The sequence below is a fragment of the Mytilus californianus genome, unplaced genomic scaffold, assembly GCF_021869535.1.
Source record: "Mytilus californianus isolate M0D057914Y unplaced genomic scaffold, xbMytCali1.0.p SCAF_2, whole genome shotgun sequence".
NCBI classification, from domain to species: Eukaryota; Metazoa; Mollusca; class Bivalvia; order Mytilida; family Mytilidae; genus Mytilus; species Mytilus californianus.
In genome coordinates this window covers 95857507-95878882 of record NW_026262668.1, presented here as the reverse complement: position 1 = coordinate 95878882, position 21376 = coordinate 95857507, and the positions used below count along the sequence as shown (strand labels likewise).

Sequence of the window (21376 nt, the reverse complement as noted above, 5' to 3'; positions counted from 1 at the left end):
GTTGAAATAATATTAAGTCAAAGAAGAACACACAAAGTCATGACAAAAAATAAAAAATGACGAAAAGATAAACTAGACTAATACACGCAAAACACCACACGGGTTTAACATCAGAAACGACAAAAACTAGGAATGAAATCAGATGTCATAACAATAATACTTTATAAAACCTTTTGCTAAAAAAAAAGCAAAATATAAACAGCATATTTAGGAAAGGTTTCTTGCAACTTTTAAATACAGTTTTATGAAAGGCTTTTAAGAAATTATTTTTATTTACCATACTTTTATTTTATTTTCATCATCAATGTTTTGTAAGTATTGAATTATACTTGTTCCGTTTGACCTAGGATTGATTGATTGATTGTTGGTTGCTTAACGTCCAGTGGCAAGTTTGACCTAGGAAGTTACCCGCTTTGGAACTGCGTTATTTAAATGATTAATGCTGATTGTAAATATTCAGTTTACAAATTATTGAATTAAGACAAATTTAATCTTGCACTATTTCGCCTGTTCTGTAAAAGGTTCTTTGGTTGTATAGTATATTGGTGTACAGCTTTCGGCAGTTTTGTCTCCAAGCGTATACCTGATAAAAGTTCATCTTTAAACACGTGTTGTGTGGACTGTAATTGATTTCTGAATCAGAATATATTGGTATCTGATAACTCACAAAACAAAAATATACCCTTCAGATATTTTAATTCATTTACATTTGTATAATGATTTTATTTGTCGTGTGTCATTTTTGAACGCCAACTGTTGAGTAGAAATAGCGTTTGCATCAATATCAGCGTCTAAAATATTCTCCTGGAGCAACAAGTCATTGTCAAACATTACAGTCAGTAAATAGCCAATCAATAAGTGATGTTTGATTCTTGATTTTGATTGACAAACAAATCATCAGAATTCCGAATAGATTGATCGACATTACACTTGTTGAAGCGGTATCATAGCATTATAGTTTTCTGTACATTTCATAAAATTGTATAAGGGGTTGGTGTATAGTGAATCAACATTTATAAATAATATGTTTCGTTTTTAAGATAGCTTATTTTGTAATGGCACAGCTGGAAGGATGGGAGCATGCTGGAACTATACATTGGCTGGTGAAACGGCAGTTCAGTCAAGGATCATAGGAATCAATAGCTGTGCGTATTCTGTTAACTGTATTTTTCTTTCTTACTAAACATCTAAATACCATGGAAGTAGTTTGTCCAAAATATAATTAATGTGTAAACTATATTGGTTACCTTATTAGAGGAGGGTTGAGCGCTCGCAAACATGTTTAACCCCGCCAAATTCTATTTGTGCCTTCCCCAAGTCAGGAGCCTGTAATTCAGTGTGTTGTCGATCGATTTTCGCTGTCTTTTATATTTACTGCTATACAAATAAATCAGGCCATTGCTTTTCGACGGTTGCATTGTTTTACATTTTGTCATGTCCGGGCCTTTTATAGCTGACTATTCGATATGGGTGTAGCTCATTGTTCAAGGCCGTTCTCTATGTCATTTGGTCTCTAGTTGTCTCATTGGAAGTTTTTCCATAATTATGTTCTTTTTTTTTAATAAATAAACGCTTTCAAAATATAGTCTCTGGTTGATAGTTTTCAGGAGTACAATATATTAACAAAAGCTTGGTTGTCCTTGCATTCTGTAAGTGTGTTTTAAGAATGGTCGGTTTAATTGATAGCATGTTTTAAAACAATTGCTAAATACACTTTTACTCGTTATTTCTTCATACCAAGTGCAAACAATATGTAAGGTTTTTGCAACGTGTATACATTTGTACCTTATACTATTAAGAATGTTCTGTATGAAATATTTTGAAAGTAAAGTAGCCGATTTAAGACCGTGAGGAGACATAAATTCATTGTGAAGATTTAAATCAATTTCATTGATTGATTAAAATAATTACTTAAATGTCCAGTTGCAAATATGTCACACGTATTCAGGACGAGCACAACTTACCAATTAATGCAATAGATATGTTCTGCAAGGTAATGAAGTACGAGAAATTGGGACTGCCAATTAAAAATCAGGGCAGGTTGGATAGGGCATATAATAGTTGCCTTGCAACAAGCCACATGTAGACTCATCAGATATGAAACAAATTGATGTAACTTCCGAACGAGTTTAAGTACTTGTGTGGCCTTTTTTTATGCTGTAAGAATTTGGCAATGCCTGGAGCAAGTTAGGGTCGATGGCCACTAATAATCGCTAAATACCTATAACAGTTGGTAAATTAAGTACATATTCCAAAGCTTAATTTCATCGCAAATTGAAATATTTAGATAACCGAACGGCATACGCTGTAATAAGCAAAATATTGGTTCTATTGCAGATCGAATAAGTTACCATTGTACAGAAAACGGAACATGGGACAATAGAGGAGAAAATTATACACACTTAAACGTAAGCTATAAATAAATGTATTTATAGTAGTTATTACATTATTTGTAGCTTTATATAGTACGAAAAATAGGTCAACCAGATGTCATGGTATAAGAAGGTTCGATATCTTGGCGGTCTTTAGCTAAATACAATGTGTTTTTTTTTTCTTTGAAGTACAGTATAACTGGTTATTTCAAGCATTGAGCAGTTTGACAATATTGTTTGAAAAAATGCATTTTCCCTCGCTTTAAATTGCGATATCTAATCATTCCAGCAACAACAAAAATAAACCAACACAAATTATGTTATTCCTGTAAACATTTTAATTCTATATAATGTGAACATATTAGGGGTCATTGGATTCGTTTTTGCTGTCTTACTCATTAAGGTTTGAGAGTTGTATGAAAAAAAAGCTTAAAAAAAACTTTGATTTTGCAGCGTAACGGCGTAACAAAGTATTCTCGCACTTATTTGTGTCCTAATGATGTGTGTATCCCTCTGCATATTACTAAACATGAAATTATGAAGCTTAATTAATAAATTCTTTATCACTAAAACGAAAAATTGCACAGCGATAACATTTCGATTACGACATCACCGAATGCGATGTAGGTTCGTGTTGCTCAATCTTTATTTTCCTGTACTGCATCGCGACTATTCAGAACTTGACTCAACCTTCAATTTAAACCGCATTACTTTTAATTTTTGTTAAAAGTTTATGATAGCCATTTGAATAGAATATTTACAATAGTTTAATTGCAAAGTCGTAGGTCGTCAAATATCTGGCAAATGTTAGCTTTACAGATATCGCGAGCTTTACCATTGCGTCAAAACTAGGCAAGGTCTCAATATTTATATATACATTAAGTATGGCATATCGAACATTTTATTTAATGCTTACACTTGTTTAATTTTCTAACCTTTTTTAAGTATTGTGCAAACTTTTGTCTTTACTAATGTTCAATAAAATCTAGACAGGATCAGAGAGATATTTAAATATTACCAGCATGATATTATCATTTCTTATGTTTTAAATGTAAAGGATCTTTTATAGTTATCATATATGGCCGTTCGAAGCACTGCTTGTTGCACTTTAAATATAAAGATACCCAATGGGGCTTTATTTGCCTTTTTATCGGTTTGTTTAATTTTTTTCATTTGCGAAAAATGATTAAATCAAGACAGCTGTGAAAAATTAATTTCTTGTGATTTATTTTAGCGCGCTGCATATTTTGAAAAACGTACGATCGATTTGGCTTGTAAGTAGCGTTATATCGATATTATTTAAAGTAATTTCAAAATGTACGGTTCACGCTGTAGTCTGGCATAAATATAATTCTGGAAATATCCCTAACTTACAATTTATAAAAGTCGATCCACTGTATTCATCCGAACGTATATACAAAAGAAAATACTATAAGGAGTCAAATCAAAAACAAACATTTAAGTAAGGAAATACCTGTCCAAAAAAAAAAAAAAAAAAACACCAGTCCACAAAATAAAATACTTAAGATCTCAAGATTGAGTCACACAAACCCAAGAAAAAAAACGGGAATGACCTTAAGTGGTCCATTAAGGTAAACATTTCTGGTTCAAACAATGGCAACCGTTCTGTTGCTCACGACAATATATTTGCAGTTATAACTCGCTTTCAATTATGTAATATTGAATTTGCATTACAAATTACAAATATAAACTTCATAACGAGGTTCGTTGAATGACCTTAAATATAGTGATTCAGTATGAAATCGATCTTAAGAAAGGAGTATTTTTCTAATTTTCTTCTAGCTTTTATATAAAGCCATCTTGTCAATTGGTAAAAATTGCAGATAATCGGAAAAATGTCTTCAATAAAAAAAAAAAGTTTTGTCACCAAGACCATCAACAATATACATAGTATATCATAATTGTTTATGAACCTTGCGTATAACGGTTTTGTGAACTTGCTACAGAAGTATCGTAACATTTCACTGCGTACGAGTTTGTATTCTTATTTCAAATGTTAAATAATTATTTATGAACATTATTGATCTTATTGATGCAATAACGAGTGAATTGTAAAAATGCATTTGCAATACTGTGCAATAAATAGCGACGAAAAGACCAGGCTGAAGTCTTTACGGTTCCCTTTAAAGTAATAACGCAAAAAATGCATTATTTTATTTCTTTACTTTGTACAACACAACGACCAAACAAAGTTATTATAATACTAAAAAAGTGATATTTTGTCCATGTCGTTAGTTTTGATTTTCTTTAGATCATGGAAATGATCAGTATGCGCCTTTTATTTTTCAGGATCTTTGCTTTCCGTCTGTTGCTTAATCTTCTTGAATATAAATGAATTTACTTTATTACTAAAATAGAACATTAAACATTTCGATATAATGAACTGACCAAAAACAATTTCTAAAATTTAATCAGAAGCACTCTTAATGGAAGATTTATATCACAGTGAATTAAGCATAATAAAATGTACATCATACCTAATTTTAAACAAATCGTCCAGTAGTTCTTAGAATATTTATCGACTCACTAGTTCACATTTGAAACATAGTCATATTTATCGGTTTTCTTTTCTGTATTTGAGTGTTTGCACGTTTTCAATATTCATTGCAACATATCTTGTTTTTCTTACAATGTATTACGTGATATATATCGTTTTAAAACCTCAATAAATCATGTTTTCTGCTCTTTGGTCGGGTTGGTATCTCTTTGCCACTTTCCCCGTTTCCGTTCTCTATTCTATAAAAGTACAGCTACCTATTTAAGGAGCAAGATGGAATAATTTTATATGAATAGAAAACAAACAATTAGTTTTTTTCTATTAATGCATATATTTTGTTTGATATGGTATAATTTAAATCACGTCACGTGAGCTTTAATAATTTCTTGACGTTTGGCGTCGGTCGTCCGTCGTGCCAGATTTGGTCCATAAGATATGAGTATTACTTTAATTGTCCTTTCTTTCATATGTTGCTATTTCAATTATGTTTACATTTTCTATGTGTGATACGAATGAAGGCTACACAGAATCTGTGCAAAAAAAAAAAATTAGCATTTCATATTATTCAATTTACATCTATTCAGTTGGAGCCAAATATTTCTTAATATTTAGATAAACTGCAAACGCTTTTGATATTAAACTTTAATTTCCGCAGACAAACGAATAGAAACGTACGTTTTTTATTATAAAAAGCATGTCCAATAAATTCATAAATAAGTTATTTAAAAAAAAAAAATTGCAAATATCAACAGAACAAAGAGTAATCTGTTAAGTCTAGTGACAGCTGAACCCTTCGTATGCCTACGCTAATGATAGGATAGTTATCTTCATTGGATTAAGTTCGTGCTCTAAAACTAATGATTAGGTAAATGTCAATAAATAGTAGAATACATGGGTATACGTCATAGAGACAGAAACCAAACGACACACAAGAGAAATGGATAAACGTATTAGAGACAGAAAACAAACGACACACATAACCAAAATACTATTACATTATAGGTCAGCATAGAGACTTTAACAAAACAGGTACATAAAAGAACACACAATATAACAGTTCATGAAAATCACTTTATTCCAAAATACATTCCAAAATACTTGTGTAATAGAAAACATAGATACATGTGCAAACAAACCAATAGTATCCATTCTTAATAGACTAACGTATTAAAGAAACCAGGTTCAAAGTACTTTGCCTGTTGAAAACAAATCACGCCGTCCTTCACTCTTATATCGGTGACTGTAGTTCATAAAAGATTGAATTCAAAAATACAGAAACTTCATAAAAGAACAGAAAGACACGATCGTGTGCAATGTCCATAACAAACTGAATAGAAAGACACGATCGTGTGCAATGCTCAGAACAAACTGAATAGAAAGACACGATCATGTGCAATGTCCAGAACAAACTGAATAGAAAGATACGATCGTGTGCAATGCTCAAAACAAACTGAATAGAAAGACACGATCGTGTGAAATGTCCAGAACAAACTGAATAGAAAGACACGATGGTGTGCAAATTCTCAGAACAAACTGAATAGAAAGACACGATCATGTGCAATGTCCAGAACAAACTGAATAGAAAGACACGATCGTGTGCAATGTCCAGAACAAACTGAATAGAAAGACACGATCGTGTGCAATGTCCAGAGCAAACTGAATAGAAAGAACGATCGTGTGCAATGCTCAAAACAAACTGAATAGGAAGACACGATCGTGTGCAATGTTCAGAACAAACTGAATAGAAAGACACGATCGTGTGCAATGCTCAAAACGAACTGAATAGAAAGACACGATCGTGTGCAATGTCCAGAACAAACTGAATAGAAAGACACGATCATGTGCAATGTCCAGAACAAACTGAATAGAAAGACACGATGGTGTGCAAATTCTCAGAACAAACTGAATAGAAAGACACGATCGTGTGCAATTTCCAGAACAAACTGAATAGAAAGACACGATCGTGTGCAATGTCCAGAACAAACTGAATAGAAAGACACGATCGTGTGCAATGTCCAGAACATACTGAATAGAAAGAACGATCGTGTGCAATGTCCAGAACAAACTGAATAGAAAGACACGATCGTGAGCAATGTCCAGAACAAACTGAATAGAAAGACACGATCGTGTGAAATGTCCAGAACATACTGAATAGAAAGACACGATCGTGTGCAATGTCCAGAACAAACTGAATAGAAAGACACGATCGTGTGCAATGTCCAGAACAAACTGAATAGAAAGAACGATCGTGTGCAATGTCCAGAACATACTGAATAGAAAGAACGATCGTGTGCAAGGCTCAGAACAAACAGCAGAAAGAACGATCGTGTGTAATGTCCAGAACAAACTGAATAGAGTTTCAATTCTGAATAATAAAAGAAGCAGAAACATTTTAGTCTTGCTTCAAACTATAATAGAATAGGGAATTGATGTTTAAAAAATTTCGATACATAGTATTTAACAACAAAAATATAATCATTATTTTTATCAATAATTCCATGAAGCCAAAAAGGTAATATTTGAAGGAAATTTCTATAATACGTTAGCTTTATGAATATTGTTACCGTACATGCTGGATGCCAAATAACTTTTTTATTAAATTTATGCAGATGGAATCTTTCTCCCGCTATGTATCTCTTTATTTGTGATAAAAATATTAGGTAAAATAAGTGATCAATTTATGAAAATATATATCACTGCAGTAAAACATTTTAAGAATTAAAAGTTGGAACTAACGGGAAATCACTATCTCTCATTTCGATATCATAAATATTTATAAGAAAATAGTATAATACTGTTTGGTTTTGGTTAATTCCAAATCTGAGAAGTGCTTTAATTTAAAGTTGAAATGTTGTTTTCTTTTGTAGGATAATAGTGACGAGAGTCAAGGTTATGTTTATGTATATATTGCTGGAAATGCGTTGTCTTTAGTGCTGCTGACGATTGCATTATTCATCTTCTTCGGATTCAGGTAGGAAGGGATATTGTGTTCATGTTCTGTAAAATTGGTGGGAGGCTCGTGATTTGTGTTATTTACATGGATTTCTTTGTATGTACATTATGATAGGTGAAAATACAGATTGCAGAATTGTTCAAATTGTATTTAAAATATACAAGTGGATCCGTAAATACGCATATAAATTTTGTTTAAGCCTTCAAATAGCAATTTTATTACAGAAATAAAGATTAACATAGAAATAAACTCATGCGAACTATTCATATAATTTACATGTTACCAAACGTCGTCTTCTAATATTCTCGGTCTTTTATGAACAAACGATAAAAGTCAAAGTACTGCCCATGTTTATTTAATGTTCATTTCTATACAAAATGAAAACAATTTCAACTAAATCGTTAGAGCGAGAATGCTAAATTGAAGGATATAAGTCACAACAATACAAAAGTGCACGTAGTATGTCAAAAAAATTGAAAAAAAACTTATCATATCTATAATCAGTAGAAAGGCTCGACCTTTAATTTATATTTTTCGACATTGTACGTTTTTGTATGAATATATTTATAAACCATTTGATTACGACACTATTATGCAATGTTAAAGTTACAAGGATATTTAATCAGATCAAGAGTCATATTTCTCCATTTTCCAAATGACATATTTATTATTCCTTCATATTTTTCGGTTTAAATTTTACCACATTTATCACATGTATATAGCATGTTTTATACATTTTGCTTTCCAATCTTTTGGTTTTGAGCGTACCTGTATGGTGTTATTCCAGAAACAGCTGTTTTTGCACAAAAACATACCATACATACATGTTTATAAAAAAAATAAGAAAATGTGGTATGATTGCCAATGAGACAACTCTCCACCAGAGACCAAATGACACAGACATTAACAACTATAGGTCACCGTTCGACCTTCAAAAATGAGCAAAGCCCATACCGCATAGTCAGCTATAAAAGGCCCAAACATGACAAATGTAAAACAATTCAAACGAGAAAACTAACGGCCTAATTTATGTACAAAATATTGAACAAAAAACAAATATGTTACACAGCAACAAACGACAACCACTGAATAACAAGCTCCTGAACTTGGGACAGGCACATACAGAATGTGGCGGGGTTAAACTCGTTTGAAGGCGCCCCCCCCCCCCCCCCTAACCTGGGACAGTGGTGTAACAGAACAACACAAGAACAAACTATAAAAATCAGTTGAAAAAGGTAACTCATCAGATGTACGTTTACGAAATTGTTTTATATAAACAAAGGTTTGGTTTGGAAGTTTGGCTGTACCTGAAGAAACATAATTATAAACGGAATATCACATCCTAAATATTACGGTTATGATTTTTTTAGAGCCCGTAAATTTCGAAACGATCCATGTAAACCTATCAATACTTTGAATTAACTTATTGTGAAAGGTTATCAATGTAACATATAGTAAGGTCTTTGAATACGGTCGTCATCGATACTAACATAGATATAACTTCTATGATTTTATCAAATTAATCTTTAAAGTCTTTTCTTGTAAAAATAAGGAGATGCGGTATGATTGCCAATAAGACAACTATCCATCTGAGTTCAAATGAAGTGGATGTAAGCAATTATGGGCAAAGTACGGCCTTCAATAATGAGAAAAGCAAATATCGTATAGTCGGCTATAAAAGACCCCGACATGAAAAATATGGAACAATTTAATTGAGACAAGTAACGGCCTAATTTATAACAAAACAATTTACGAAAAAACAAATATGACAGACATGAACCAACGACAACCACTGAACTACAGGCTCCTGACTTGGGACAGGCACATAAAGAATGTGGCGGGGTTATACATGTTTGTGAGCGCTCAACCCTCCCCTAACCTGGGACAGTGGTGTTACAGCACAACATAAGAACAAACTATAAAAATCAGTTGAAAATGGCTTAACTCATCAGATCGATACAAAACAGAAAAACATCTCACAAAAACACAGACCGGACGTGGCAGGGTATTTATACATCCCTAACAGCAAAAGACACAAAGTACAGATCTAAGAGTACTCGCAGTTACTGACAGCTACATTTGTAGTTCAAAGCCAATAACAATTAATAGTTAATAATTAACACATACACATGTTTGGATGTTGGATGTGTACTGATTGATATATTAGTGTATCTAAGACTAATATATCAATCAGTACACATCCAACATCCAAACATGTGTTTGTTCGGGTATTTACTGATATATCTTATGCAAACAATCTCTTCGAATATCAACTTTTTACCAAACAATTTGGTTCAAACATATTATAATTATTATTTATTTACTTTGTCTCCAGACAGTTAAGGTGTGGAAGAGTGTTGATCCACAAAAACCTCTTCCTATCATATGTGTTTACTGGCTTAACATGGATTCTGTACTACAAACTGGTTATACTGGACGGAGATATTATACATGATAACCCGGTAAGTATCTGCTATACTACAAACTGGTTATACTGGACGGAGATATTATACATACTAACCCGGTAAGTATCTGCTGTACTACAAACTGGTTAAACTGGACGGAGATATTATACATGCTAACCCTGTAAGTATCTTCTGTACTACAAACTGGTTATACTGGACGGAGATATTATACATGATAACCCGGTAAGTATCTGCTATACTACAAACTGGTTATACTGGACGGAGATATTATACATACTAACCCTGTAAGTATCTTCTGTACTACAAACTGGTTATACTGGACGGAGATATTATACATGCTATCCCGGTAAGTATATTCTGTACTACAAACTGGTTATACTGGACGGAGATATTATACATGCTAACCTAGTAAGTATCTTCTGTACTACAAACTGGTTATACTGGACGGAGATATTATACATGCTAACCTGGTAAGTATCTTCTGTACTACAAACTGGTTAAACTGGACGGAGATATTATACATGCTATCCCGGTAAGTATATTCTGTACTACAAACTGGTTATACTGGACGGAGATATTATACATGCTAACCTGGTAAGTATCTTCTGTACTACAAACTGGTTAAACTGGACGGAGATATTATACATGCTAACCTGGTAAGTATCTGCTGTACTACAAACTGGTTAAACTGGACGGAGATATTATACATTCTAACCCGGTTAGTATCTTCTTGTTAGTTATCTGGAAAGTTGATAAATATATTAACTCAAATGTTCATTACAAATTTAATAGCTGCAATATAGAAAGTAATAGTAATTCAGGATATAGAGATTTTTTATTTGGGTTTACTGAGATGAGAAGTCTCTGTGATAGAAAATGTAAACATGATACGAAAATAAGTGTGCACGAAACATGGTTCATTAAATAATCGAGAACAACCACAGCTATAGTTCAGTTATTGAATTAATGAAATGAAATATGTTCTTTAAATCATGCCTGCACTGAAGATGAACCTGATCGCACACTTTGTTGGACCACGAATCAACCAACAAACGTGCCCAGTGACAATATCGTATGATACTGTTTTCAGTGCGCATGGCGCTTTTTTTTTAGATTAATATTTATAAGGTACGGTAGAGACCGATATTTCTGGAAGATAGGTACATAAAGGAATTGGAGTATTAAAGGCTTATGCTCTTAGATCCTAGTAACATATACCGATATCATAAGCAAAATAGAAAAACAATAGAAAGGTGTTCCAAACATAGAGTAACTGGCGATGTGTTCTAAAAGAGAGGCGAAAGATACCAAAGGGACATTCAAAATCATAAGTAGAAAATTAACTGACAAAGCCATGGCAAAAAACGAAAAAAGACCGAAAGACATTCAACAGTATACAAAACACAACATAGCAAAACTAAAGACTGTGGAACACAAACCTCTCTAAAAACAGGTGATTTTTGGTGTTCTGGAAAGGTAAGCAGATCCTGCTCCACATGTTGCACCCGTTGTGTTGCTAATTTAAGTACAAACCCGGTGATAAGTCTGATTCAAAAGGTCACACTCAAGGATAAGAGGACGGCATTGTTGTTATGACAGTTGGAACATCTCTGTCGTCATCTGTGAAACAGATATTCGATAACGGTCAACCAACTCGTGATGGCGGCTATATACAAAAAAAGTACAATCGCAAAAATAATCAAATGGCAAAATCAAAAGCTCAAACACATCAAACGAATGGATAACAACTGTCATATTCCTGACTTGTTACAGGCATTTTCGTATGTAGAAAATGGTAGATTAAACCTGGTTTTGTAGCTAGCTAAACCTCTTACTTGTATGACAGTCGCATATAATTCAATTTGATTGAAAACGATGTGTGAACAAAACAAACAGACAAAATAGGTAAAAATGTCAACAATAGGGGTACAACAATTTTCAAAGGAATGATTTCAACTTCACCACTTGTAACTCTTGGTTTGATAGCTTCCTTGAAAGCGGCAACCATTTATCAAGGAAATCATGATACGAAATGCAAGCTCTAGAATATCGTATCAACTAGGAGATATTTACTTCAGATGCAGGCGCTGCTGAAATGTTGCTATATAAGAACCTGTTTTTTCCTGGTTGCATACTACACTAAGGCAACGGGATATACATTGCAAAAATCCTTCATTTTAAGCTGTTTTTTTAATATTTTTAATATTTCTATTTGATACATACGCGAACACGCGTAATTTTGCGTGTGTGTTATATCACCATTCAGTTTCTGTGTATCTTGAATCGGTTCCGTTAACATTTGTTTATATGTTGTAACATTAGAAATTGGTTTACTGGTGGAATAAATTAGAAATTTAACTTCATTTGTTTTATAAATAAGATATGTCGATGGACACAATGTACATGAGATCAACAGACTTACATGGTATATCAGATGACTAATGAATATGAACAACGAAACTGTTGCAGTAAAATAACAAAATTATCATTTTTTCAGTGGTGGTGTCAATTTATGCACGTGTTAGCACAGTATTTTATGCAATGTAATTTTGCCTGGATGTTTTGCGAAGGACTTTACCTTCATACAGTACTAACCAGAGTATTCAGCAATGGAAAAATACTAACATTCATATGTTATGCAATTGGATGGGGTGAGCATGTTCTCTTCCTTTTTATTTCAAAAGTGCATAAAGTTATAGACTTGTTTTGTTTATCATAGCAAAGATGGCGAGTATGCTCGGGAAAGAATTAACTATGTGTTGATCATTTGTCTGAAATAAAAAATGTACAATTTAAGATTTAAAACAAGAAAAGCATTTTATAAAACGAACTCTGCAGTTTAATGAATTTGAATTGGACATTTTGATAAAGATACAAAAGCGTATTATCATTATCTATTGATATTGCTATATATTAAACCCATTCATCATTACCGTTAAATATTATACATCATATATCCATATTCTAAATTACAGTGGAAATGTTTAGTTTTATTCCGACTTTGAAACTTGATCCAATTCGTGAAACCTGAAATATGTGTTTAATACCATATAAATTCCACTGAAATTAAAGTCGTTCAATACCAACAAAACACATATTCAGAAGATAATGGTTAAAATATAAACAGTAAAAACATAAAGTATCAGTTATTAATTGCTTGTAATTATAGTAAATAATGTTTATATAAAAAAAACCCGTAAATTCGGAAACTAGTGACAATGTTCGTATCATAATATAGTGTTCATTAAACAGAAAACTAAGATGCAAAACAATATCAAAATAGCCAATGTTAAATGATAAAGGCTTTTGATAATAACTCTCTTATCTTACAAATATTTAGAAAATAAAAAAAAAAACGATTAAAACATATTCAAATACATTGTTATACCAATAGAGAGGTACATATTAGAAAAACGCCTTAATCAATGGACGCAGAATAAAGGTATTTACCGTACTGATAAACTGATATATCCTCTTGCATTGTACTTTAGAACAAATAGCTTTCTGTGTTCAATTTCTAAAGTATCAATAACGAATGGTTAAAAACCTAGCTTTGAATGTTGTCATTTTTTCACAATGTTTCCAGGAACTGCTCCATGGGAAAACTCTACAATTGGACACCACATTTAATACAAAGGTTTATATTTTTACATCCTACAGGTATACCATGAAAATCTCGAAAACTTAGCCGGTTTAGAATTTATGGTGAACAAGTATATATTTACTTTCTCTTGTGATCATTGTTATAAGCAACAGTTAGATGTACCATACTTCAAATATTTTTTGTAATATATTCATATTGACAAGGAATAAATGTAAAGTGTTATCATGTTGCAGGATACCCGCTTATTCCAACCATTATTTATACTGTTCTTAGAAGTCGCACAGGAAAAGGGTAAGAGTAAAAGGAGTTAATATTATACGATGTAATGTACCTAGCGCAAAATTTGTAACGTTATAAACGAAAACCCGTTATGTCATCATTGTTAAGCGATACATTTTACATACTTTGCTGTCGTTTGATCTTATCAATACATTTGCACAAGTAAATTAGTGTTTAATGGTGTCTGTTTTATTTGTTTGATTTCAAATGATTTATTAAACAATTGTAGTCATTGAGACACTAATAAGGAATTGCTCGGTATTAACAAAACTAGTTTAACCCTCCACCTTTATGTGCAAATATCCCAACAAGATTCTCACCTATTGCACTCACTATCTCTTTTTATTTATTTTCATTTTTTATAATTTCATTTAACTCTGTGTGACTTGAAGCAATATAGAGCGCCGTGTGACTCTATCCCATATGCAGCGCTGTGTGATTCGACCCCTTATAGAGCGCCGTTTGACCCGGTGCCATATAGATCGCTGTGTGACTCGATTCCGTATACTTTGTGGTCGTTGAAAACCACACGGTGACATCTAGATATCAGTTGTTGATAAACTATTGACTTCCATAAGTCTTATTTTGGTAAATAGCCTGTGTTGAAGGATTGTTATCTCGAAGACGTTTAACCAATATCTCCTTTTTCATAATTGATGGTTGATCATTTATTTATTTATTATTTTTGATCTAGCATCGAATATTTCATAAATGAACTGAAGATGAGAATAAGTTCAACATCGAACATTATCATAATGATTTAAAATGCAAATATTTTGGGAAACAAATGAGCAAAGAGTATACCAAATCTAGAAACTACAGCATTATAGATTAAAGGTTGACAAGGATGTTTGGACGCCATGTTAATTGACATTGGTTTAGAGGGTCTCAAGGGAGATGGCATAAACACTTTGAAACAGAAAACACTTCTACAATGGAATTATAATGACTCTAACATAGAAACCCATCATTAGCAAATGTAGATCTGATGTGTTTGTAGTCAATACTTGATCCAAAGTATCCCTACCATACGGTCAAATAATAGAGATTGCATCAAAATGGGACACTGACGGGATAATATGACTGAATATTTTTCTATCACTTGAATGATCTATGTTTCTGGCAACTACCCATACATAGGAGGCATCCAATATACAATCACTTTAAGGGCAAACGATACAGAAAAGATCTCTCGTTGGGTTTCCTTCAGATTTTGACACAACGTCAATTTTGATATGCAAATATACCTTCATTCCTTACTTTTATCTAAGTTATTTCAATTTGCATGTAAAAATGGTTGTAAAAACTTAAAATTTCATTTTGTAATAGCCGGTCCAATAATGATAAACAATGAAATTAGCACTTTTGAAATTATTACACAAAGGGAAATTCGCGGGGATGTTATTTTGATATAACATTTAATGGAAATAAAATAAGAAGAATCTTTAAATCATTGTTTGCAAAGAGATAAAATGTTTTGAAAGTTCCCGCGATAATGAACAGACCGGTGTGCTCGAAACCGATTTAGAGTATCATGCTTAGAAATATCAGGTCTGATATTGGGATACAAAAATTAAAAGAGTTTTAGATTTTGTTATATATAATTTATTTATATTGATGAATAATTAACATCCTTAAAATCTCGGTAATGTCACTGGAGTCTGAATTGATTTTGATATTGTCTATAATTAGAAATGAATTAGTGAATACACAAAGGCTTTACAGAACAACAATCTCTTTAAAATTTACAGCATAAACAAGTACTTTTATAGTTCAGAAATTCATTTAATTTTCCGTATTCGGTACGCAAAAATATTTTTATTTGGATGCATTTATTCATTTGAAAATATTTCATAAAAACAAGTGTTAATGCAGAAAACATTTCGCACTTAAATACTTCTCTAAGCATTGTCCTAACCTATCGTTTGAAATTCATTATACCGTCTTATTGGTTCACGCCTGGTTGTTTGAACTCAACAGCTTCATCTTAGAAATTGATCGAATCGTACTCGTTAATTAAAATCTACATGCAATGTACATTACGACAATGATTGATATTCCCAGAGAAAGTATTTTTACATTAAAAGATGTGAAAACAGCAGATTAAGATAATTTGAATGTTATAAACGTGATTATATCATAAGGTATTTTACAACAGTTGACACCTACTGAATTGTTTTAAGATATATAGTGCTTATGTTTATGGCATTCGACATTTCGACGATTGGTTTTCGTAATTAATGCGTTCCTCCAAACCAATTTCATAGATATAGTGACGTTAATTGCTGTTTGTTTTTCTGTTTGTCTGATAATACAGCATATTAACTCGTAAAAGTGTAAAATTTCATTATTTCTCAAATTATTTGCTATAACTAGAATATTAAAAAAGAAAACGTGTGATTAAGTAACGGTAAAATGTACCTAATCGCTGCTTCCAGTACAATACACTTGGCAGAAAGCAAACGCCATTCTCCTTAACAATAAGCTTACTATTCCAAAATTTATTGCCTATAATTTTCTTCAAATCTTAAAGAATCGCATCAGTAACGTGGACATTGAACAATTTCTAGCTGCAAGATGACAAATACGTGTATTGCCAAACAAATCAAACGTAGAGCAATATAAAATGTGCTTCTATCATCGCTTTTACTCCCCATACAATTGCCAAAAAATCATTCAAATCCTAATTATTAAATTATTTAGATTTTCCTCCTACATGTCATTTTAAATTAATAGGAGGATGACAGAAAGTGAAAATATATACCTTGTATGCATACGATGCTTAGTTTGTATAAACTCGAAGATTTTCCGACGCTGACTAATATTCTTTGGTTGCCACTTTTATGTTGGGTAACTGATACGGATGAAGAATATTTGTAATCCAAATATTGATTAGCATTAATATGATATGTATATTGTTGAAAACTCTTACATATTTTTAGATGTTGGCATGACGAAAGCAGTTTGCAATGGATTATGTATGGTCCCATAGTTGTTTCCATATGTGTAAGTATTCAAAAATATACATGCATTGAGTGGGTTTACATAATTTTGATACTTGCAACAACTTTTTATTTTTAAAATTATTTATGCTGTTTGTTTTTTTACATTTTAAAATTCATTTATATATCAAATGCAAGTAAATATTCGAATTTTTACAGAAAATTTCATACTATCGACTTCAATAATTTTAAATCTGTTTGTTATTATATTCCTCAAATGACTGACACATGCTAAAACATCCTTTCAGAGATTTCTTTTTTAGAATTTTGGTCTTTTTAACTTTTAATTTTTCTTTTAATTCAAACTTTGCATATTTCAGATCAACGTAATGTTCCTTGTTAATATTGTTAGACTACTGATGACAAAGTTGCAGAAAATCCCAGAAGCATCACAAAGCAAGTAGGTTAAGATTTATGACTTAACTCCTTCTGGAGGGTTTGGAAACTCATCAAAGATATTTTGTTTATACTTCAGTACGCCATACTCGTGTTTCTTCTACATAAGACGCACCAGTTGGGCTCGAATCAACCGATTGGACTGCAAAATCAATTACAAAGTTGAAGAGGATAGAAAGAAAAATCCAAAAGGTGTGCCAAATCTGGTTTAATAGAAAAAAACAAAGGATATAGGGTATCTATCCATGACACAAAATCAGTACATGCACAGCAAAAAAACACAAAAAAATCAAAGGAACAGCGCTTTTTTTATGTTCTTCATCTCAAAGTCACGTTGAGGCCTTCAACACGGAACAAAACAAATCTCTCAACTCTTAGACTATATATTCGTTGGGTTAGAAAAACTTAAGTATTTAGAATGAGAAAGAATAACTACAATTGACAATCCGGTATTAGTACATGTATAACCATCCCGTATTATTTGACTGGTATAAGGCACTACGATAGTAGTCTGATTGTTTCCTGTTTCCTGTTACGAAATTAACAACTGACTCCGGATTCGAATTGCCGACAATGCATGATTGTCAGGGGACGCTTACTGTGTCGACTCACCTGGTCTTGTTCTGTTAGAAGCTGTTGGGATTCCCAGGTGTATTGTAATTCAAAATGAATGTACAAGTTTTGACTATCGGTAACTACTGTTTGCTGTTATGTACGATAAGGTTTAAGCTGGTTGTTACTTCAATTAATGCTCATTTGAACTGTATTAACATTATTGAAATGTGTCATACACGATGTGGTCTATGTTTATGAACATGCGCATTCATTAACCATTAAAAGATCAAGTAAGTGCTTATGAGGTATGTGTATCGAAAGCATTGTAGGTCACCAGATATCTGAACCTTTCTGGATTCATGAAGTGCAACAACATATGGTTGCAATGGCAAGTTGATGGTATAGATTTTCCATCTAGATTCTCCTACAGCTCGAAGAACGTGATGAATATTATCATTATTCTTGCCGACATCTTCCTTTTTTTATATAAAGCAGGGTTTAAACAGGAGCTTCATAGGAAGAACTAGCATTATCTTAAACTTCACGTTCCGCTTTACAGTAGATGTTCTACCACTGAATAATTCAAAGTTTGGGGATGATGTTGGATACAAATGAAATAAAGAGACCACAGATACAATCAAGTTCCCGACTTGCATCTAGAAATTGACAATAAGGTTCGGTTGAAAACACATGTTTACGACAACAGGGATGATTTCAGCTTTCCCTGTGAACTTTCAATTTCTATGTAACAACATACCAGCAGCGCCTACATAGTGAGTATATAACTCCAAACTGGTACGACGTTCCAGAGCTTCCGTTTTCTATCATAATTTCCTTGATAGAGGTTGCTGGTAACAAGGAAGCTATTAAAGGATTCCAAGTGATTAAGTTGAAATCAGCACTTCAAAAGTTTTACAAATGTCATTATGAGTTGGTTGACCGTTATGGAGTATCTTTGTCACATATTAACCTAGATATGTTACAATTGTGTCTTTTTTTACTCGATTGTGACATCATTGCAAGATACGTATCACCCAATTTATACTTACCATGAGCAAGCTGATGGATGCCACTAGTGAATCAGGATCTGCCTACCCATCCGGAATCTGAAATTACCCTCATTTTCAGTTGGGTTCCTGCTGCTCGGTCTTTAGTTTCTATATGTAGTGTGGACTTGTTTAACTTTTCGTCGTATTTCGTTTTTTGCCATGTTATTGTCAGTGTATCCTTCACTTGGGTTTTGAATGTTCTCTTGGTATTCTACTAATTTGTTTACTATTACTGTTTATATATGTATTGAAATTTGATGTATATTTTGTTAAATGCCTATAAGCTGTATTGTTTTTGGAAATAATGTATTATTATTATATTACCCTAGTCATCCCATGTGTTTTTTTCTTATAAGATTAAAATAGATTAAAAGAATACTATTTCGGTAACTGAAGTCACAGTATCTACAAATATATTTTTTAGGAAAGCAGCAAGAGCCACTTTGGTGTTACTTCCATTACTAGGATTACAGTATCTTGTATTACCAATGAGACCAAGTGAAAATTCAGATTTCACAGATATCTATGTGTATTCTGTGGCAGTTTTGACTTCACTGCAGGTATTGTTCCCGTATTCTCAGACTCATGTAAATGGAAATAGGTTTAATAAAATTGAGATCGGAAACGGAGAATGTGTCAAAGAGAGAACAACCCGACCAAAGAGCAGAAATACGTTTCGGTTCAATGAGAATAGAATATATATATTTGACATCTATTATGAAGAATTGTTTTTTTTATGAAAGCATTCAACATTGATAAATTGCCATTGTTCCATTTTTAGGTAAAGTCTTTATAAGATAACGACACATAATGTTCAACACGTGTCTTGTGCACGGAAATCAGTATCATACAATTTGTGCATTAAATAACCTTTACAACACAGAATTCTAAATATCCATATGATGATAGGAATTTAACAAACAGTTTGTTAATGGTTTAAACTTGAAGCCTCCAGTTCAATAAATGTTTCTGATACATATATTCCGTAACGGCGAACTAAATCATGATGGCGTCCTCAAAACATACGAACTCTCAAATTGAACATTTAAAACTCTTGGTTAAATAGCAACACTGTAAGCAGAAACACTTTATTAAGGAAGTTCTGATAGAAAACGCAGTCTCTACCACCTACAAATAAAGAAAAAATTAAGATACTTTCTATAGAAGTTAAGTAAACACACTTATTGTTATTGTCAGTTTGTTTTCGACTTATGAGTTGGAATATCATTTTGATATCTTTCGCCTCTCTTTCATATTATTTTAAAGGACTTACGGCAACATCTATTTTTTACCATTACATTATTCGCAGACCTCATTTATCGTAACCAAACTGCGTAAATAATTGTTTTCCCACAAGATATGAAGAAGCATTTTCAAACCTGTGACAAGTGGTACTATTTCTGAAGCGTGATGTAAATACACCGTTCTGTAATAGATCATTTGTTTCAATAACGTTTCATAAATTGTAACACTGGTCAATGAACAGTGAGAAATACAATAATCGTAGAATTAATGTATCTGTAATTACCAGATTATACAATACTCATTAGTTGTAAGAACAGGAAATGAAAGAGCTTTAAATAAAGGGATTTAATGATCGCCAAATGATCATTGTCGTTTTACTCTTATTTTACTCTTCATGTAAATAAATATGGCTTCCAAAGCAACACTTAAAAGACAGAAAACATTTGAAAACATCCGAACAATAGTTCTTTCGAAAACATAATCAAACCAACAACGACACAATAGGAACTATACAAGTCTCATGGTAAGTCAATGCAAACCAAACAAAACAAAAAGGAAAACGAAATCACCACAGTTCAAAAAATCACTAAGGACTCATATGTATGTTAATGAAAACATATCAGTTGATAATTTGTTTGTTTTATTTCTAGGGTTCGTTTGTATCCATCATGTATTGCTTTTGTAATAGCGAGGTATGTTCTTTTTATTTCCCCTTATTTGCAGATTTCAGATATCCTGTCATTACCATTATATGTTTTGTTATTACAAGTTTACCTTACTTGATAAAATTTGTTTCATGATTTATCAATAGTATCTCACAATAGAATAATTGACAAGTAGGTACAACGTATCTTTGTTGACAGTTATTTCTTTTTAGTTAACCGTATGCATACGAGTACTGTTACGATAACGATATGGTGATGGAATTAAAAGTATAGACGACATAGTCATATCCTTTATCAAAATAAAGGCTCCAA

At 32.3% G+C, this 21376-nt stretch overlaps 1 protein-coding gene across 1 annotated transcript in view; it reads left to right on the top strand.

The window, feature by feature from the left end:
- LOC127730448 (calcitonin receptor-like) overlaps positions 1 to 21376 on the top strand; it is a 59291-nt gene that overhangs the window by 34529 nt on the left and 3386 nt on the right. The window contains exons 2-11 of the mRNA XM_052238876.1: positions 1041 to 1145; positions 2338 to 2408; positions 7758 to 7861; positions 10179 to 10305; positions 12767 to 12920; positions 14107 to 14164; positions 17095 to 17158; positions 17475 to 17554; positions 19579 to 19714; positions 21050 to 21091. Coding sequence (XP_052094836.1) covers positions 1041 to 1145; positions 2338 to 2408; positions 7758 to 7861; positions 10179 to 10305; positions 12767 to 12920; positions 14107 to 14164; positions 17095 to 17158; positions 17475 to 17554; positions 19579 to 19714; positions 21050 to 21091 — 941 coding nt within the window. The remainder of the gene's footprint in view (positions 1 to 1040; positions 1146 to 2337; positions 2409 to 7757; positions 7862 to 10178; positions 10306 to 12766; positions 12921 to 14106; positions 14165 to 17094; positions 17159 to 17474; positions 17555 to 19578; positions 19715 to 21049; positions 21092 to 21376) is intronic.